The sequence below is a fragment of the Ailuropoda melanoleuca genome, chromosome X, assembly GCF_002007445.2.
Source record: "Ailuropoda melanoleuca isolate Jingjing chromosome X, ASM200744v2, whole genome shotgun sequence".
Lineage (NCBI taxonomy): Eukaryota > Metazoa > Chordata > Mammalia > Carnivora > Ursidae > Ailuropoda > Ailuropoda melanoleuca.
In genome coordinates this window covers 32,200,276-32,221,701 of record NC_048238.1, presented here as the reverse complement: position 1 = coordinate 32,221,701, position 21,426 = coordinate 32,200,276, and the positions used below count along the sequence as shown (strand labels likewise).

The window sequence follows — 21,426 nt, the reverse complement described above, 5'->3', positions numbered from 1 at the left end:
GGGGGGTAATCAGAAAGGGGAATGAAGCATGAGAGACTATGGACTATGAGAAACAAACTGAGGGCTTCAAAGGGGAGAGGGGTGGGGGAATGGAACAGGCTGGTGATGGGTATTAAGGAGGGCACGTACTGCATGGTGCACTGGGTGTTATATGCAACTAATGAATCATGGAACTTTACATCAAAAACCAGGGGTGTACTATATGGTGACTAATAGAATATAATAAAAAAACATTAAAAAATAAAAAAAGAAATAAAAGAAATAAAAAGAAATTATTACTTAAGAAATACAGTTTGAGAAGCTAAACCTGTGAAAGCACGCAATCTAGCAGAGCCTCGGGATAGCTAGGCTCCACAAGCGGAGTTCGAACAGACTGGAGCGTCACCGCACAGGTCAGTTCTTCGGTCTGTCACTTCAGTAAGGCATGCATTGTACGGTGCACGACAAAGCTTAGGGACCAATGACACTGGCCCTGACCAAGCCCTCGTTTTCTATTCAAAGTCACATACCCAGGAGCCCTTGCGAAATGATTTTAAAAACTAGCCACACCTGTGTTTTACACAGAGGCAAGGAAACGCAGTGTCAGTGTTACCATAGTACTGATGTAACATAATGCAATCCGGAGTTTATTTTAGCCACATGTTGTAACGATTTTGTAAATGACTGTCATCCTGTATTTCGGAATCGTTCAGGCTATGAGGAGGTCAGACGCATCTGCCTGCTCTACTTCATTGCACTTAGTGAGAAAAGCTAGATGCTACCCTGGCTATTTCTAAATGTGGGTGTCTGCAGATCTTTTGGGTCATATCCCTCAGGAAGGGCCAGGGTCCACAGGACAAAGGGGATCTGTGGCGATCAAAAGACTGACTTTCACTGCTCCATCTCCACATACTTGTTTCACAGATGAAGAAACAAAGCCACGAAAGGCACACAGCGGTTTTCTGAAGGTCATTTAGTTAGTGTTGGAGCTACGACTAGAAGTCAAAGTTATTAACTTCAAGGCAAGAACTATTTGCACACTGCCTAAATGATAACTAGGGCTGTCTGTCACCTTTAGAGGTGGGCTGAAGGACAGTTGATTAGAAACAATTAGAGGGGGAGATAAGATATCGCTGATGAAGTTCCACATTTGGATCATCTCTGGCAGGTTTTTTTTTTTTAAAGATTTTATTTATTTATTCGACAGAGATAGAGACAGCCAGCGAGAGAGGGAACACAAGCAGGGGGAGCGGGAGAGGAAGAAGCAGGCTCATAGCAGAGGAGCCTGATGTGGGGCTCGATCCCAGAACACCGGGATCATGCCCTGAGCCAAAGGCAGACGCTTAACCGCTGTGCCACCCAGGCGCCCCCCTCTCTGGCAGGTTTTTATTCATGGAATCAGTCTGCTGCCCCAAACCATCTGTGCTGCTCATAAATGTACTCTCAAAAAAATGGTTTCCTCAAACCAGGGAAAATGATTTTTCTAAGTCATCTCCTTTAAGAATTTTGGGGGAGTTTAGTGTTGCTGACTTGATGGTGTTTAACCTGTACTTCTCAGATGTATAGTTACTCTTATGCTGTTTTTAGCACATCTCATAAAAGGAAGACCAATACCCTTGAGGTGGGAGTGCAGGGTGGCATACCTAATGGGTCCCAGTTGGTTCTTTATTCATTTGGGAATTGCTTTATTTTTGGTAGTTCAGTGAATATGGGGGTTTAATGAGTTTGCTCTGCAACCTATGTTTAATCTTACCAAGATACAGAACGTGAATGATGTATGAGGACAAATAAAGTCCCCGCGGTGATAAATCCTACGCTATACTGTTACAGTACATGATTTACAAAGACAGAAGGAATGTGGTGCACACAGAGGATAGAATGACCGCCCTGCGAACACACCCCCATCAATTAACTGATCCAGTCACTCATTTTAATGGATTATCTTCCCATCCTTTACAGGGCTTTTACTAGCACATTGAGTCCCTTTAAAATATTCTGCATTTAACTTGGGACACCTCCAAAATTCAAGGATTCTGGGGGTGCTTGGAGGATAGCCAGAGACCATCACTGAGGATGATTAAAGGGAAATGGGATGTGGGAGCGCTGAGCTTAACATGAAGAGATATCATTTCCAGAATGGTAAATAAGTTGTTTTTCTCCATAAAGTTCAAAGCCAGAAGAAACAGGTTCACATCATCACCAGCGGGAATTAGCTTGGACATAATGCACAGTGCGCCGGCACTGGAACAAGCAAACACAGGAGCCTTTGAAGTCCCTTCCTTAGGTAAATGCGGCAGGCGGAGAAAACATGGCCAATGAGCTAAAACTTGTTATTCTTCAACTCAAACCGTACCAAAGAAAAAATGAAATTGCAGCTGGATTACAGAACATTAATTAGGTAAGGAGCGGAAAGGCAGTAATAAAAATCAGGTAACAGACTAAAGAGAAATCGAATCTGTTTTAAAGCTTTGCTCATAGCACTGAAGCATAGCCTTGAAAATTAAATCCCCTCCTGAGACACCTGGGTGGCTCAGTTGGTGAAGCATCTGCCTTTGGCTCAGGTCATGATCCCAGGGTCCTGGGATTGAGCCCCGCATCAGGCTCCCTGCTCAGTGGGGAGCCTGCTTCTCCCTCTGCCTACCACTTCCCCTGCTTGTGCATGCTCTCTCTCTCTCTCAGCTAAATAATTAAAAATCTTCTTAAAAAAAAGAAAATTAAATCCACTCCGAATCCAAAAAATTTGTGTCATTTTGGTATTTTAAATCTCTCCCCTGACCAATCTACTGAAATTAATTGATTTACTTGAATTTAACTTCTTTCAAATTGCTCCTTCTCAGAAAGCCTAATTAACAGTGTAATGGGATTTTAAAAAAAAAACAAAAGAAAGAAAAGAAAAGAAAAGAAAAGAAAAGAAAAGAAAAGAAAAGAAAAGAAAAGAAAAAAGAAAAGAAAAGATGGAGTCTGATAAGTTTCTAGGCTCAATTCCAGAGAGTTCACTGCAGATGACTTCTCAGTTCTCTGGACTTTTTATTAGGTGATGATGGCAATCCTCATTTGAAGAATTATGGAATAGTGTATCTCAAACTTTAATGTGCATATAAATCATGTAGGGATCTTGGTAACGTGCAGATTCTGATTCTGTGAGTCTGGGGTGGAGCCTAACATTTTGCATTTCTAACCAGCTCCCATGTTGCCCCTGCCACTGGTCCAGGGGCCACATTTTGAATTACCAGCCTCTAGATTTATACTGTTCAACACAGATATTGAGCCCTTGCCACGTGGCTAGTCTGAATTGAGATGGGGTGCTAGTATAAAATATATTCTGGCTTTCAAACACTTTAATATGAAAAAAACCTGAAACACCTCAAGTTTTAAATTGGTTGTATGTTGAAATAATCCTTGGTGTATATTGGGTCATAAAATATATACTATTAAGACCCATGTCACCTGTTTCTGTTTACATTTTTAATGGGGCTACTAAAAATGTAATTTCATATGTGGCTAATGTTATATTTTATTGGACAGTGCTGGTTTAATTTATATGCAAATAGAGATCATATATTTTTAAAACTGCAGGATCATTTCTAGAGATCATTTACAGATCAAGACTTTTTTTGGTTTGCCAAGTTTCATCTTGACCTTTTGCACTCATGTAGTAATGACATAAGGTGAGAAATAGCCTCACTCCTCAGAAAAGACCCCCATGTTTGGCTAAGCCCAGTGAAAGGCAGTGTCTGTAGATAACAGTGGGGGTGAGACCTGGGGCGCCGTGGCACCAGTGCACCAGCTCGTTCTCTCTCTCGATGGCCTCGCCGAGCTCGGGTGGCCAGTTGCAGTTCTGTTCCTGCTCCATGAGGAAGTCCACACTCTGCCACACCAGCTCCTGATCTGAGGGCTTGAGGTGCTCATGGTAAGACAGAAGCATCTGGAGAATGGACGACAGGCCGTGAGCTGCTCCTATATCAAGAAACCAAGCATAATTAATTTGCACAATTGGGAGGACAGCCCATTTAATTCAGTGAAAAGACAATCATAGTACAAAAAAATAAAGGCAATATTACTTGAAAGCAGACATAATGGTAAAGCTTTCTCTTTGCACTCAGGCACTCGGAACTCCCTTCAAATGGCCTTACAGTTTTATCGAGTCAAAAACGATTCTTCCGGGGTGCCTGGGTGGCTGAGTCAGTTAAGTGTCCAACTCTTGGTTTTGGCTCAGGTCCTGATCTCAGTGTTGTGAGATCGAGACCTGCGTGGGGCTGTGCACTCAGCGGAAAGTCTGATTGAGAATCTCTCTCCTTCTCCCTCTGCCCCTCCCCACCCCCCCTCTAATAAATAAAATCTTTTTTTTCTTAAGATTTTTATTTATTTATTTGACAGAGATAGAGACAGCCAGTGAGAGAGGGAACACAAGCAGGGGGAGTGGGAGAGGAAGAAGCAGGCTCATAGCGGAGGAGCCTGATGTGGGGATCCATCCAATAACGCCGGGAATAAAATCTTAAAAAAAAAAAAATTCTTCCTAAAATTTAGTCATAATACTTGAAGGTACCTGTCTTTCACTGGATTTTAATTTGTTAGGTAAAAACGCTTTCCAGGAAAATATTTATGCATTAGATAGCAATCTGGTTTGTGCTATACATGCAAATGGCTAGAATGTTAATTTCTCTAAAAAGATGGAAAATGAAAGGAATAGTTCTATTAAGGAACTCTAGCAGACATTGCCAGTGCCCTGCCCATCACGTCGCCCACACTCACCATTCGGGGGCACCTCTCCTCCCACCTTCTACCTCAAGCATTTATCCTTCTGCCTGAGGCTTTCTATGGCCACAGGGGTATGCCCAGCCCACAGGGAGAGGACTGAAGTCCTAGGGAATTAACAGGTCTGGGAGCAGCCCTCGACCCAGGAAGCAGGGAATTGGTGGATGAATACCCCAGCTTCCTCACCGCTGGGGTGGGACAATTCTGAGGCCTGTTCTAGACAGTCTTCAGGGTCCCCAGTGGAACTAAGCTGCAGTTTCCACATTTGTTCACTATTACAGCCTCTATTAACCTCTTTCTCTACCCTGTCTCACTTCTTCATTCCTTTCTCAACACTTCCTAGGATCACCTCCCAAATAAGCCATTTATACCTAAATCCTTGTCTCAAGATCTGATTCTAGAGAAAGTCAGATAGGAACTTGAAGGTTCTTTGAGAAATCTCTCAGAGGACGACTAGTCTATAAGCTCATTGCTGAGGTTGGATACCCTCATTACGTACAGGCTGTTGGTAAATGTCTGGGGATCACAAAGATAAGTGAGCAAAAGTCATCCTGAAGGTGCACAAAGCCCGCTGAGGCAGCTGGACAGGCAAGCCACTCATTACAGCGTGATGTGATAAAGGCGCCAATAAAAGTGTGGCAGGGTGACCTGACGTTAACCAATTTTGCTTCAGCGTAAAACCTGAAACATGTGAATGTTTCTCCAGAGAGGGTTCAATAAACCCTTCTTCCAAAAGCGCAAAGTTTCTCAATAGCTCCGATGATGTTTGATCAGCTTTGAAGTCTAGGTGTAAGTATTACAGGTAAGTTGAAGGGTTAGGGGAGGCCAGGCATTGTGAGCAAAAGGAACAGGCACAAAGATTTTGAAGATTTGAGAGCACTTTGCTTGTAAGAGATTATACAGGACAGAACCAGAAAAGGGAGAGAGAGAGAGAGCTTGAGTTTGGAGAAGGGAGCAGGTGACCTACAAAGGGCCCTGTAAGTCATGCTCGGGAGTGATGGGGAGGCACTGAAAGATTCAAAAGGGGAGTAACTAATTTTCATTCTATATGCCTCATATCCCGAAAATAGTCATTATGACTCAGTAGCCTCTTATTAATCCACTAATATTAAACACTTGGAAATGTCAGTGGCTTCATCCTACTTTCCCTGTGCAGAGGCACCATTGGCAATGAGTGTGTAAACCGTTCACAAACTTTCAGTGAAATTCAGCCAATGAACTCACAACCTAGAATAAGGCTTTTAGTCTTTAGGGCAAGCAATCATAAAAATAGCTACCTTTGTGTCAGACTATGAGAACAAACATTAAATTGTGATTTGTAGTATCTATCAATATTTGTTTTTAAATGGCATTTTAAAGTGTTTCTAGTTAAGTGAATAGCGATGACCTATATCAAAAACAAAATCGTCTAGTTTTTACTCAGTGTGGATATTAGGGGACTTTGCGAACACTTCCACTTACCCAAGTATTCAGTTCCATAGTAAGAATACATCAGGGGGAATGGTTTCCTTTTTTTCATGGCATACTGCTTCCCAGAGTCCAGAATCGCCTGGCAAATCGATTTGATCTGTGCTGGGGTCAGTACCTGAGTAAGGAAATCAAGAAGCAGAAGTCAAATCAGGATCTTCTTTTTTTCCACAGACACTGGATTTTCTCATTAAGGTCCATCAGCATATTCCCCAAATCCTTTTCCTCTTATGTAAATAAGCTTAGCCAGCAGTAACTTTTTTTTTTTAACAACTGATTCTCTTTTTGTTGTCAAGTTTATCCACCCTCTTCAGAAAATTTGCTGTGTGGATGGGAAATACACACTTTTATTGCCCCAGGCTTTTATAAAATGCAAAGACCACTTTACCGCGGTTATACCATTAATCCTTGTCACAGGAACAAGAAATTGCACAGAAAAGAACAAAGACTGGGCCTAACGGATCATGCTTAACAAAGCTGTCACTCCTGGTGTGCGGCGCAGGTCCGGCCCAGACAATGGGCCTTTGGCCTGTGTCATTTGGACCGTGCTTATAAAGCCAGAGTGCTTTGACAGGCTGCTGCATGACAGACTCCTGGTGGCCTCTGCATTCCCAGAATGAAACCAAAGTCCAGGAAGTACCGAGGCAAAATCACTTTCAATATCAAAATGACTCTGAGTAGAGAATGGCTAAAATGCAATGACTTGCAGTGTTCCATATTTTACTCAATCTACCCACAGTCCGTGTTAGGACCCTAGAGATGAAAATGTTCTCAAGCCTACAAAGCAGTGTTGAGTTTATCAGGATTCTGCTTAGGTGTGAGACACTCCTCAGGGCAGATGCGATGCTCCCGGCTCCCTCTGGCTCACTCCTTCTATCTCCCCATGACTCTTTGGGGGAGCACTTACCACCTGGGGTGTAGTGGCTCTGTCTCTGTCTCTACTTGACAATCAAGATGCCACAAGACTATGGCATCTCAGCAGTTTGGCACCCTCAGTTCCTAACACAGAAACTGGGGGGACCCTTGGGAGTAAATAAGTGCCAGGTTTTTAGTGGCACAAAAAGCAGAGCCCTCCCTCTTTCCCTTCCTTCCACAATTATTTCTTAAGCCCCTACTATATGATGGGAAAGCTGTTCTAGATGCTGGAGGTATGACAATGAAAAGATAGACAAGACCTCTGCTCTCATGAAGCCAATCTTCCAAAAACGCAGACCTGCTCCAGCAAAGTACCAGAGTAACGGTGGCCACTGCCTGCCCCCCACCTGCCCCTCCAAAAATCACCTGAAGTTCAGCCTCGGCCTGATTGAATGAATCTAAGATCAAAGAAAAATCCATTGGATTTTGGCCTCTCTCCTAAGATTCACACATCAAAATCTTCCTGCCTGATATCCACCATTATACTCACCAATTCCTTCTGAAATAAAGTACTAATGTTTTTTTCTTTCCCTCTCTCTCTCTCCCTTCCTCTCTCTCTTTCTTTCTTTGCAGTGTTTTGCTCCTTTGATTTGCCCAACATGAGAAGGGCAAAATATAATCCAGATTTTGGTCTCCTCAAATCTAGCATTTAATTTGGGAAATTAATTACATAAAGAGGAGGCTGTTCATTAATTAATTCTGCCAATTAACACTCACTGAGTTACACATGCGGTGTTATGGGGGAAATTCTAGAAACCCTGGGACATATTTGTTCCCTACAGGGAATTTACTATCCGGCACTGGAGATGAGATATAGCCAGAAATCTACCATTGAGCAATTTAAGTTCATGAGCCTAACGGTGGAAAGAAACAGTAATGCAGAGTATGTAACAGACAAGGAAGCACTAAGACTTTACTCTCTCATTTTCTATCTGGTTGCTCAGAAACAATGATGTTGTGGCTTTCAACTTAAATTTTTCCTCTATTAGCAACCTATCTTTGTCTCTTGGCTGTTCTCCTCCTTTCTGCTTAAAATTCCTGAAGATGCTATCTTCCCAGACATTCCTGCCATCATTTCAAGGTTCAACACTGGGTCTTTGCAGAGCTGAACAGCAAATTTCACCTAAATGATTTCCTACCCTGCATCTACTCAAATTGCTACCCCAAATTTTCATTTGTTATTAAAAACATCTTTTCCTTTGTGCCTTTATCAGTGCCAACTGATCTTACATTGAGTCTTACTCTACTTAATAGCTTCCATCCCCAGTCCCATATCAACGCCTCCAGACTGGCTTGCTCTCAGAAACATGCTAAGAGCCTCTAACGGCATGGATTTCACAGGACTCTAACCTGGTTCCAGCCCACATTTTCCTGGCAATATGTCTGGCTCTTCAAATGAACTTATGTCCTGTCTGCCAATATTGGTCCTGAATCCATATGACAAGAAATAGTTTTTGCGATAGGAAAAGATCACTGAATTTTCGGGGTATGTGTTCATTAGAATTACTAAAATTCTCCCTATTTTAGTTCTATACTACTAATTGAAAATCAGCTTATTCTTTCCTCAGTTGAGCATTTATTCATGTTCTCTCTCTCTCTCTCTACATGTGTGTGTGTGTTCACCTGCTTGTTTTAAATGCAGGAAAAAAATCAACTTAGATTACATGTGGTGCCCTCTTCCTTTCTTTCCATCTCTAATCCACAGCTCAGAATACAGCACGAGTTTATAAAGTATTTCAAAACCTCCCCAGTCATGCATCATGTCTGCGTGGTTTCCTCTTATCTCTCAGAAACACTGTAAAAAACAAAGAAAAACCATGCTAGTTTGGCTGGATAAAGACCAGTTATGCATGCAGTTCTCTATCTCTGGGAACAGACAAGACCTACCCTTGGGCTTATTGATCAGCAAATAAAAAGTGAAAACAGTGCTCATCAAAAGTGTGTGGATGAGGAATACTGAGGAAAAGTGTGCTGTTTTTCCCCCTGGGCAGACAGCACAGAAAGAAGACTAGATGCGGTGGGAGGGGCTAATCCTTCCCTCATTTGTCTGCTTTCTCAGGTGTCTCTCCAGCCCCGAGCCAGCACACAGGAACGTGCTTGTGAGCACACATGCTACCCTTGAGAAGATGGCCTCCGAGGTTCTGAAACACCGAGGTCCAGGGAATGAGGAAGTGGCATTTCCAGTGGGGGGAAAAAAGTGATGGGGTAAGAGAGAGGGGTTCCCGGCCCATCAGGCCTTTACCAAAACAAACCCAAATTCCCTTTCCTGTATTTGTAGCACCTAAGGCCTATGTGTGTGTTGATATCTTGGATGGATTTGATTCTTTAAATAAACTATTCTCTTCACTGAATTAAAATAAATTATGATACCTCAAAAATACAAAGCAAGGCCATGGTGGTTTGATTTAAAGTTTCATTAGTTTAATTGATTCCCTTCACCGATCCTCAAACCGAGGTGTCTGCGGTGAAATAGTTCCTATTGGGCTGGGCTCTGAGTTCGAAGAGCTGAGAGAATGGTAAAGCCCATGCTATGTTTTTCGGCCCTACCTGAGGGTTGTGTGGTAACTGAACCATCTCCATGCCGAAAAGAGAGTTTCATTAAGGAAATGGATGAAATGAACCAAGCCACAGAAAGCTTCCTTCACCACAGACCTCTTTCCCAGGCAAGTGTCCTGCCCACAGGCCCTCTGAAGTGGCAGTCTTTGCTAGCTATAGACCGACCACTGCCAACGTGCTCAAGCAGTAGTCCCCAAGGTCCTGAGCGTGTGATTGCTCATCTACATGGAATGCAGAAAGCCACCCCTATCTCACACCAAACACACAGTAAGAATCTGATCTGATATGAATTTAGGCGTTTTCCTCCAGCAATTTATTTGACCCCAATTCTTTGCCTGCCATCATATGTGGCAGCATAGGCTTCTGCTCGGAGAAAAGAAACAAGCCATTTGACTACCAATGAACATCAAAATGACTTGATGCCCATGGACAATAGCTTTGAGGAAAAGGCTTCTGGGTTGTCAGAACCTGGGTATTTTTGAACTTAAAGTTGATGCCATAAAGAATACACTTGAAGGACATACAGAGTCAGGAAGGAACTAAAAGCTGTTCAAGGTAAGAAGAGTTAACACAGAAAGGAAACTAGGAAGTTGAAAGTCAGTGTGGAGTTCCTGCTCTCCTTCCTGCACCCCCTTGTGCCAAGGCTTAGGAGAGATCCTACAATCCAATGGATAGATTTGGGGATTTATAGGTAACTAGGATGTGTGCCCTTTGCTCCTCCTGGAATTTGGGGAGATGGAAGCCTCAAAGATGTGTCTCTTGCCTCAGGGTTTAGGACCAGTAAAAGAGGTAACACTGCCTGGCACATCCCAGGAGACAGCCACAGACAACCCGAAGTTTCCTGTGCGTACGATGACGAAGCAGGAAAAAATATCCCACCCCCAAAAGTAAACTTATTTTTAAAAATTCTCAGTTCAAATAATTTCAAATTAAAAAGTTAGGGAAATTTTTTTGTACAAAGTCAATATTCACAATTGGTTAGGTTTTTTGTTCGTTTTACTTTTTATACCATTTGGGGGTTGTGGTTTGGTTGGAACCTACTATGTTACAGAGAAGAGCCAGGCCTTCAGAAAATCTCTGGAGTGGGTGGAGATTTACCTCAGGTGTTGAGAAGACAGAAACTGAGGGAAGCTCTTTTGAGGCACAAGAAGCTCAAAGAGACATGACAGGGCTAAAGGACAGCTTTCAAGCAGGAAACAGATCTTGATGAATCAAACAATTCCTATTTTGTGCGAAGCCTGTGCAAGGCACTCTGGGGGAAGATGTAATCTCAATAATTAGACTAATGATACCTGAACCATTTAAACAATGAAACTTTCAACATTTGTTTAAATTCAAAAAGTCAGGACCTATAGGGGTAAGGTGGAGGGAATAAATATTGGGGGCCTCGCAGATGGAGCCGGATCAGAGTTAAGCTTTGAAGGACAAGTAGGAAGTGGATAAATAAAAGTAGCTGGGAAGGTGGGCATTTTAAGCTGTGGGATGATGGGGAAAATTCTGGGTATTAGGGCAATGCCTCTCAAACCACAATGTGCCAATTACCTGGTGCTCTTGTTAAAATCATCAAAAACTAATGATGTACTGTATGGTGACTAACATAATAAAAATTTTTTTTTTAAAAAGGGCAGATTCTGAGTCAATCGGTCTGCGATGGGACAAGGATTCTACATTTCTAACAGGCTCCCAGGTGCTGCTGCCGCTGGTCCAAGGAATGCATCTGAAGCAGCAAGGGATCATACGGGAACACAGAGGCTGCTTGCAGTCGAGGATTTCTCCTGGGAAGGGTGAGAAATTAAATGGAAGGAACTGTAGGAAGTTCCCAAAGACATTCAAGGAAGTAAGAGGGAGCACCTGGCAAGAACACTGCACACCATAATTTAAGTGATCAGAATACCCAGAGAAGGGAAGCAAACAACAATGGGAAATTCTCTTCCAATATGCTGCGTGTAGGAAAAATGTGTCCAAATTTGCAAATCCCAGCGGAGAGTTCTCTCAGCCAATGTGGCCAGGTTTGTTATTTTCTTAATTAGTCTCCAAACGCAGCACGTGTGCTGGTGTAGAATGAGCAAGACCCTTCCATCTGGTTTTCCTGATGTTTCCTGACCATTACTATGCTGGGTGGTGAGGAATGGGAGGGGGATGCTCTAGTTTATGATTATCTTCCAGTTGTTAAAGACATTCAGAAGGGAATTTCAGTTATAAACATTTGGTCCCAGATACCATTTCAAAGTTATTTCTTTTCCCTTCTCATGTCAGGAAACACAAGCCCAGAAAACACTGGAAACCAGAAAAGAAAAACAGGTTTTACCCCATTCTTGCAGACTGACTGCTGGCTTTAAAGATTTATTACAAGTACCTGGTAACCCAGTCTGCACCAAGTGCCACTAGATGATGTCATTGTTTTCTGCAAGACACTAAATGTCTCAGAGCCTGAGCTTCCTTACCTATGGAAAGAGGATCACAAGGACTTGCCCCACCTACCTCCTCAGGTCCTGGTGAGACTCTCACAAAAAGGAGCTGCCTGTGGTTGACTGCACACTGCAATCGCCTAGGGAACTTTGAAAAATCCTGATGCCCTGGCCACACCCCAAACCAATTACATGAGACTGTCTGGGTGTGGGACCCAGGCATCAATATTTTTAAACCTCCCTGGGTGATTCCAAAGTATGGCAAAGTTTGAGAATCACTGCTATGAAATACTGAATAAATGCAAAAATAGTTCTTAAAAGCAAAATAATAATAATAATGATGATGATGATGATGATAATAGTAGGATGATGATCATCATCATCATGGTGAAGAAGAAAAGGAGAAGAGCTAAAGGGGAAAAGAACAAAAGACCTCCCAGACAAAAGATACTCCCAGGTATTGAGAAACACCCTTGGTGTGAATCATGGGGGAGTAGAGGGAGAAACCGGATATGCCACATATGGATATACTGGGTCAGGTCAGAGGTCCACGGAACCTCATCCAGTGTTTCCAACACAGGCACCAATGCACATATTGTAGGAGAGTCATGGAGAAACCATGGAACCCAGCAGACAGGACACTGGACTAGGATTCAGGAGGTCTGGGCTGAGATCCAACTCTGCCACAGTGACCATGGTACAGTCAGCAGAACTCTGTTTCTTCATCTTTTTTTGCGGGGGTAGATAGAGCCAAAGGCAGAAGGAATTTTTTTAATTAACATATATTGTACTATCAGTTTCAGAGGCAGAATTTAGTGATTCATCAGTTGCACAGAACACCCAGTGCTCATCCCATCACATGCCCTCCTTAATGCCCACCACCGTTACCCCATCCTCCCACCCACCTCCCCTCCAGCAACTCTGTTTCCTATAGTTGAGAGTCTCTTATGGTTTGTCTCCCTTTGTTTTCATCTCATTTTATTTTTCCTTCCCTTCCCCTATATTCATCTGTTTCCTAAATTACACATATGAGTGAAATCATATGGTATTTGTCTCTCTCCAACTGACTCATTTCATTTGGTGTAATACCCTCTAGTTCCCCATGTCATTGCAAATGGCAAGATTTCATTCTTTTTGATGGCTGGGTAATATTCCATTGTGTATATATACCACTTCTTTATTCCTCTGCTGATGGACATCTGGGCTCTTTCAATATTCTGGCTATTGTGGACACTGCTGCTATAAACGTTGGGGTGCAGGTGCCCCTTTGAATCACTGTTTGTATCCTTCAGATAAATACCTAGTAGTTCAATTGCTGGGTCATAGGGTAGTTCTATTCTTAACTTTTTGAGGAACCTCCATACTGTTTTCCAGAGTGGCTGTACCACTTTACATTCCCACCAACAGTGTAAGAGGGTTCCCCTTTCAGGGAGAGAGAACCCTAATCAGGTACCATGGCCAGCATGGAGCCCCAAGTGGGGTTTGATCTCATAAACCTGAGATTATGACCTGAGCAGAAATCAAGAGTCAGATCCTTAACCAATTGAGCCACCCAGGTGTGCCTCCCACCTTTAACATAAAGAGACTGGACTAAAATCTACCCACAAAGTCAGGGCTTCTTAAATTTTAGTGTGCCTTAAAAATCACCTAATGAGAGGGCGCCTGGGTGGCTCAGTCGGTTGAGCAACTGCCTTCAGCTCAGGTCATGACCCCGGGGTCCTGGTATCGAGCCCTGCATTGGGCTCCCTGTTCCATGGGGAGTCTGCTTCTCCCTCTCCCTCTGCCTGCCGCTCCCCCTGTTTGTGCGTGCTCTCTCTCTCTCCCTCTCTCTCTCTGTCAAATGAATAAATTTTTTAAAAAATCTTAAAAAAAAGTCACCTAGTGAGCTAGCTAAAACACAGCCTCTTGGGCCTTCCCCTCAGAGATTCTGACTCAGTGGCTGTAGAATGGGGCCTAAGATCTTCTGTTTGTAACAAGCTCTCCGGTGGTGGGCGTGCTGCTGATCTGAGAACACCACATTGAATAGCACTGTACTAGGTGACCCCTGAGGTTCCTCGGGGCTCCATACTCTGGTTCTCTAAGAGAATGGAGGAGTCTGGCTCTTGAATGAAAGAAGGAGCATAGCATGATGATAAAAAATCGGGGCTTTGAGGTCAGAGAGACCCGAGTTCCAGACTCAGCTTCATCACTTTCTAGCATGGTGGGTTTAGGCAAGTTACTTATACAGCAGTCTCCCCATATCTGAGGTTTTGCTTCCTGTGGTTTCAGTTACCCTCAGCCAGCCACAGTCCCAAAGAAGTGATCCTCCTTCTGATGAGTCATCGGAAGTCAATAGGAGCCTATCGCGAAGTCACAACGCCTGCCTGCGTCATTCACCTCCCTTCAGCTCATCACGTAGGCATCTTATCTCCCATCCGCACCATTGACCTTGGGATCAGGATTGCTCAGGATCTCTCTCATAAAATAACCCTGCTGTTGCTCACCTCTAACCCCCATGTTCCTCCGCCCAAGGACCAGCTTGTGTCAGGTGGCATTCCTCAGTTGTTGTAACTTCTAATTTATAAACTGGTAATGGATGGCCCTCCACGTCTGTGTATTTACCTTTCTCATCACCACACTCCGAGCCTTTCACCGTCCCACTTACCCAAGCCACGTTTCTTTGCTTCCCTAAAACAGTTCTCAAGTTTATCTAGTTTCTAGATAAGTCTCTGTCACTAACTGTGTAACTTTAGACCAATCGCAAAAACCCTCTGGACCTTGGTTTCCTCTTCTGAAAAAACAAGGAGTTAAGCTGGTCTTTAATGTGCCTTTCAGCAATAGTATTTTGTTTTTTGTGATTCAACACTTTATGACAACTATGTACAAATCCGTCTATACTTATATGGGCTCTGATTCTGGGATGTGGATGTGATAGTCTATTTCAGTGGTTTCATTTCTTACAGGCTAAGCCAAAGGTCCTTTGCAATGAGATCATAATGCATGTTTAACCTGTCGTCTATCCCAGACGTTATCAAGACGCATATTCTCTTATGTACTTTCTTCCTAAGTAGAAAGCTTAAAGAACTAGAAATTGTTTTGGCCTCTTGGCACCGGCTACTTGAATATCTGTAATCTCTGGCCTCCCGATGCCTCTATTAAGTGAATGGCTCCGTTATTAAGGCCAGGTGCATAATTGACATTTCACATCAGACCCTCCTTTAAGCCACTGCTGAATGAATGAGTCATCGCAGTGTTCTCAAACCATGGTTCAAAGTACATTTTTTCAAGTGCTTGCTGGGTGCACAACACTGTGCTAAAGAGCACAAAAATACAGAGATGAATAATTGAGTACAATCAGGTATATAATAAAGGCCTTTTCTATTTGGAAAGGCCAATTCTGATTACATATTTGTGGCTTCCACCATCAGTTAGCTACTCAACATCCTCTCTCCTCTTATTTCTTGATGACTAGATCTCAATTTTATTAGGGTGACAATTGTGTTTAGCTCTAGGTTATAAATAGTGAATACCCTCAGCCAATCACATCCATCTTTGTGTCTCTTTCCAGAGACTCCATTCTCAGGTTTCCTTGAAGCTAGGCTTGGGTAGGTAGCCTCATTTTGATCAATAGGGAAATCTGGGGCAGGAGCTTCTTAGAAAGCTTATTATTTCATGATAAATGTAAATAAAGTGGATAGACTTGGCTGTTACCTGCCTTTCCTCCTTTTGGTGCTTTGGATGTTTATGTGAGGCCTGGAGCTATAGCAAACATTTTGCATCCTGAGGCAATAAGCACATGATCAAAGGCCAACATTCAAAGAATGATGGAGAAGAAAAGATCCTGAGGTTTATGGATATCATTGAGCATCTGTACCCCAACCAGGACTACCTATCTCCAGACTCTTGTTGTAAGAGAAAAAGTATTCCCTTTTTAAAAGTCACAGTTCATCGGGTTACTTATGGCCAAACTCACATAAACTGGGTAGCCATAAAGGGCCAACCTAACAGGATGGCTAGCATTCATTTCCCTGTAAAGCAATTTTTGCCCACATGTGCCTGTTTCCATGGAAACCTCTAGCTCTGCAGCTCTTTAAAGTGAGGCTATCTTAAGTGGACAAATTCAAATGCAGTTTCCAGCCCTGGCGGCACTCACCAAGTTGGGATTGATTTTTCTTAAGTGCTATCCTAGAGCCCAGAGACAAAGCCTGGGAGGCAAACTGTCACCTCTGCTGCCATTGCCCTGGATGATCTCCCTTCTCCTTGCACTTAATGTGCTCTAGGTCAGGGACAATGGGCACTCTCCAATCTGCCACCATGACAGTAGATCTTCAAATCCTCAAAGTCGATTTGGGAAGACAGAGAGGAAGCCCATAGGAGCCTCAGCAACAAATGCTGTGAAGCAATTACCTGCTTTTTCCAGGAACCACTGTCATCTCAACTTAAGTGATTATATTATGTGCTGCCTACTTTGTCACTTTAGAGAGCTATTCATGAAAATGTCCGTAGAAGAATAATATCTGAACAATTTGTGACGTTTTAAGGCTTGATAACTCTTTCACCTAGATACTTCTGACAGAACAAGCTAAAAGGGTTTCTTTTGCCAAGCTTTTTGACGTGGGCCTATCGGATGGATGGCTTCCCTGAAGGTCAGAAACGGGAGGGAAAGCAGAGTTTTTTAAAAATTGCTTAGATCTCCCCCCCCCCATATCTTAAAATACATTTTAGTAAATCTGTTCTTTGGGGCTCAAGGAACCAGTGTGATAGAGTGTGGGTTTCCCCATGAGTGGTACCCTCCCTGTGTGCAAAATGAAACCTAAAGCTGCTAGGGTGGGGGTGGGGCAGAGTGGGTGACCATGGCTGAGAAATTCAGAATTTCTGGCTTTGTCATTATATGGCCCTGGGCAAGTGATTTAACCTCTTTGGCTTCATGGCTTTCATCTATGAAACGACACTGCTGACCAAGAAACTTCCCACGACCCTTCTGGTTCATGATTTATATGCTTTATAAGTATGTGCATAACTTTCCTTCCTCCCTTCATATTCACTTAGGTATTGTAGAGAACCCTCTGTGTTATCATGTCCAAAGTAGTTTTGTTGATATTGTGTCTTCAGGTGCTTGAAAGGGAAAATGACTGTGGTTTACTGTTTTCTGGTTTCTATTCAGAAAGTTTTAGCCAGGGATCTTAGGACAGCCAGATTAGAAAATTCAGATAGAACTGCTTTCTACACAAATGACACACTGAAAAGGAGATTTGGGGTGCCCTGGGCATGAAGATGTGAAGGGAGTAGCCACCACCACCCCTGGTTAGGGATCAGGCAGCGATGATGAACAAAAGTGTCCCTGTGGCTGGTTTCGATTTTCACTTTATGCCTAAAGGAAGGAGAAGGAATAGAGAATCTTAGGAGGAACTGGCTCTGTGGCTGAAGACAGAAGAATGAAGTAAATCGACACCTCTGTTAAGGACAAGAAGGTCCCCAAATCCTCTTCATTAGATTTGAGCTTCCACAAATTCCAAGTGGGTTGCTGCCAAATGAATGGAGCTAGGGAGGCTTTTTCCTAGTGCTTAGCAAGGCTGGGATGAGCAACTGGGATATATAGCCGGTACTAAGCAAAGCAGGATTTATAACCTTGTAAGTTAGAAAATAAGATCCTTGTCTTATATAGGGTTTATTCTGTAAATATTTATTTAGCCCCTCTATGGCTCACCAGAAGAACATCAGTGAACAAGAGAGACAAATCGTTGCCATCAGTGGAGATTACAGCCTAGTCTGAATAAATTCATATTGTGCTCCATATTTTATTACCCCAAATATGTCTTATTCAGCTACTCTCCATCATTTGCTATTATTTTAATGCGGCTGTCTTCATAAAAAGTAAATTGTATGCCTCATCTCATGTTGCCTGGGGAAAGTTTAACAGGAGATGAAATCCATTCACAGGCACCAATGCTCAGCTGAGTGTAAACACCAGAATCGTGACGATGGACATAGGAAAGAAATTTTCAGCTGGCCAGCTGCTATAGCATATGATTACATGAAAGGGTTTAAAAACCGAGGCCCCACTCTAGACCAAGATTTTACGGGAAGCAAATGTAGGACTGGACACTCCTATTTTGTAAAAAGCCCCACTCATGATGCTGGGATACAGGCACTGCTTTATAGGGCTTTGCATTGCAAATCCAGCGCTATTTAATATTGCAAATTGCACAGGTGGCTGGAACAAAGAACTCAGCTTAATCTTACGTGGTTCACGCAGCTTTGCTGTATTTATACCTGGTCACAGACTAGACTTCCAATTATAAGCTTAATGCCAGGTACCCTCCCTATAAGTTTGCTTCGTTAGTTGCAACAGAAAATACTACTGACCATTTAGCAAGTTTTGAATAAACAAAAGCATGCATCCCCGCAATACTGAGAGAGTAGCCCTGTGTCTCCTATGTAAAGTGGGTAGGCACATTAAATATATAATTAATTATGAAAAGGCACTTACAAAATAAGGTCTCCCAATTACACCATAAAGGAACAACTCGAGACAAAATTTATCCAGGTGCATGCATGTGAGATCTATATGTATCTCTATAAATACATAGATATGTTTACTGTGAAAGATGTATAATTTGGACTTCTGCTACAGTACACTGGTGTCCAAGGGAAATAAGTACCTAGGTCCATTTGTATAAGAATGTCCACAGCATGGGGCACCTGGGTGGCACAGCCGTTAAGCGTCTGCCTTCGGCTCAGGGTGTGATCCCAGCGTTGTGGGATCGAGCCCCACATCAGGCTCTTCCGCTATGAGCCTGCTTCTTCCTCTCCCACTCCCCCTGCTTGTGTTCCCTCTCTCGCTGGCTGTCTCTATCTCTGCCAAGTAAATAAATAAAATCTTTTTTAAAAAAGTCCACAGCAGCTTTATTCGTAAGAGTTTATTCGTAAGCTTTATACATAAGACCTGGAAACATCCTAAATGTCCGTCAAGGGGAGAATGAATTAATAAATTGTGGTGTATTCACACTATGGAATGCTACTCAACAACAAAAAGAGAACGAATGGCTGATACATGCAACCACATGGCTGGATCTCATGAACATGTTGAACAGAAGACTACTTGCTGTATGACTCCATTTATATGAAGTTCAAGAAGGCAAAACGAATTACAGTGGTACAGAGGGGTGGTTGCTTCCCTGTGTCCTTTGTTGGGTGGGGCAAGTGGTACTAAGTGGGATACAGGAACTTTCTGAGATGATAGAAATGTTCCTTTTCTTAATCTGGGTAGTGAGCATATGAGTCATACAGTGAAATCATTGAACTATGAGCTTGGGATTTGTACACTTTGCTATATGTAGACAATGCTTTAATTTTTAAAAGAAAGTAAATCAGGGTGTGAACAACGTTATCTGTCAAATACTGGAACAGATGGTTTCACTGTTCGTTAATACATTTTGTCTGAATGTCAAGATCCTTCAGTTATAAGACACTAACCTTACTAGCTATCCTGAAGAAGGGCCTTCCTAAATCTTGTGTGAAATCTGCCCCTTCTGGGCAAATGAATTGCATAAAGAAGCACATTACCTCTGGGACGATGCAGCCCCAGGCCAAGTCTTAGGGACCAAAATACAGAGGCTGGATTTCACTTCCTTCTCCATTTTAGTCAGATGCTCTTATGCAGGGCAACACCCCACTAATCACACAGGGCTGCCTGGCTCTCTGGAAGCAAGCTGGAGCACTCCTGGAATCTAAGGGCAGCCAAACCTACAAAGGGACAAATACTTGGACCCAGAAATGTACCAGGCCCCAGGTAGTGTTCTCTCTCTTCGTGACACCGGACTCTGCCTCTTTCTTTCACTTTCCACAGACCCATTTCTCAATCTCTCTATAGCTGAAGGCGACCTCCCATCATACAATAACATATACCAGCTTCCACGTTTTATAATGTCCTTCAAATTTAGCCACACTGCGGGATCAATCAGAACCACTGAAACCCAATTTCAACTTCCCGAGAGGAAATCTGGTTGGCTCAGCCTCAGTCAGGGGGATTTACCCCAATTGCATCAACACCTGTGCAGAAGTCCAGCCAGAGAGGGAGCAGTACTGTTTCACAGAGAACTGGGGATATCTGGATTTAGCCAGACTTGCCCAGAAGGGTCTACTATACTTGTATCAGGGATGCATTTAAATGAAATGATTAGAAAATCTGAGTTCCAGTGGCTTAGTCAAGTAAGAGGCTATTTTTTCTCATATAACAAAGTCTGGAAGTAGTACACTGCTGATACAGTTTAGTGGTTTGTGACATCAACCAGAACGTCTCAATTCTCTCCTCCTTTCCCCAGGTTGGCCCATAGGCACAAAAAGGCTGCTGTAACTCCAGATACCATGTTTATATCCAAGGCAGGAAGAAATGGGGAAGGGCAGCACCAGTCATATCCATTTTTTTTAAATCAGGAAAGCAAAAGGTTTCCCAGAACTCCCAAGTCCACTTACACTGACATGTCATTAGCTAGTACCATGTGGCACAGCCACCTTGACAGAGAGGTTGGAAAATCAAGTAATTACCTGAAAATACTGCTATGTCAAACAAGATTAGGGTTCCGTTAGTAAGGATGATGTGGAAAATGGATATCTGGTAGGCAACAGACAATGTCTGTCACCATAGTGAACTATAGGAATCCATATTCTCTGGAAAAATTTAAGTTAGCCGTTCGTGATCGTGTCTGAACACAGGTCATGGAAAACATTTAATTTTTTTTTAATTCATTGCTTCTCACCACACACTAAGCCATTGTATATATATACTCAATTTTGCACTCCACCACGCAGGAACCTTCAGCTAGGATTTGCATTCTATTTCAAAAGCTGTCATGGAGGTAATTGGTCAAGGCAGGTTTATCGGCTCCCAGACTCATTATCCAACCGCTACACAAATGCCTCTTCTATACAGATAAAACAGGATTATAGGAAGGATGATTAAAGGAGCTCTGTTTTCTCTAAATATACCGCTATTTCAGAAGTGATGTCAAAGATAATTATTTCAATATACGTAAATAGATACTATTCCATTTTAAATCCATTCGCTAGTGCAAAACAGGTGCGGGAGGTGAAGGGCGAGAGTCTGAGTTACCAAGTGCAGGCAGTTTTCACCTTTAGAAGGAATGGGTGGGACTAGATGGCTTTTAGGTCCCTCTGTGGCTGAGATTATCCTTTCTAAATGGACTGCAATCACGGTGTCTCCAAATCACAGGGACATTTCCAAGAATTGAATCTAGATTAGTGCCACTTTGCAACCGGAAGATGATGTATTCTATGAGGTGAGAAAAATGCCATGGAAAAGGACAGAATGTACTCACCCACAGGATAAGTAGAGAAACTCAAATCC

General features: G+C 42.8%; 1 protein-coding gene across 4 annotated transcripts in view; it reads right to left on the bottom strand.

The window, feature by feature from the left end:
* Window positions 1–21,426, bottom strand: part of LANCL3 (LanC like 3) — a 104,600-nt gene that overhangs the window by 24,876 nt on the left and 58,298 nt on the right. For 3 of the 4 annotated variants that reach the window (XR_004622415.1, XM_034649562.1, XM_019804728.2), the window contains exons 2-3: window positions 6,196–6,319; window positions 3,739–3,936 (exon numbers count right to left, since the gene is read on the bottom strand). Coding sequence is in view for 3 of the 4 variants with exons in the window: in XM_034649562.1 (XP_034505453.1) it covers window positions 3,739–3,936; window positions 6,196–6,319 (322 nt within the window). In the remaining variant the exon portion in view is untranslated. The remainder of the gene's footprint in view (window positions 1–3,738; window positions 3,937–6,195; window positions 6,320–21,426) is intronic. The other variant, XM_034649563.1, reaches the window with a different exon arrangement.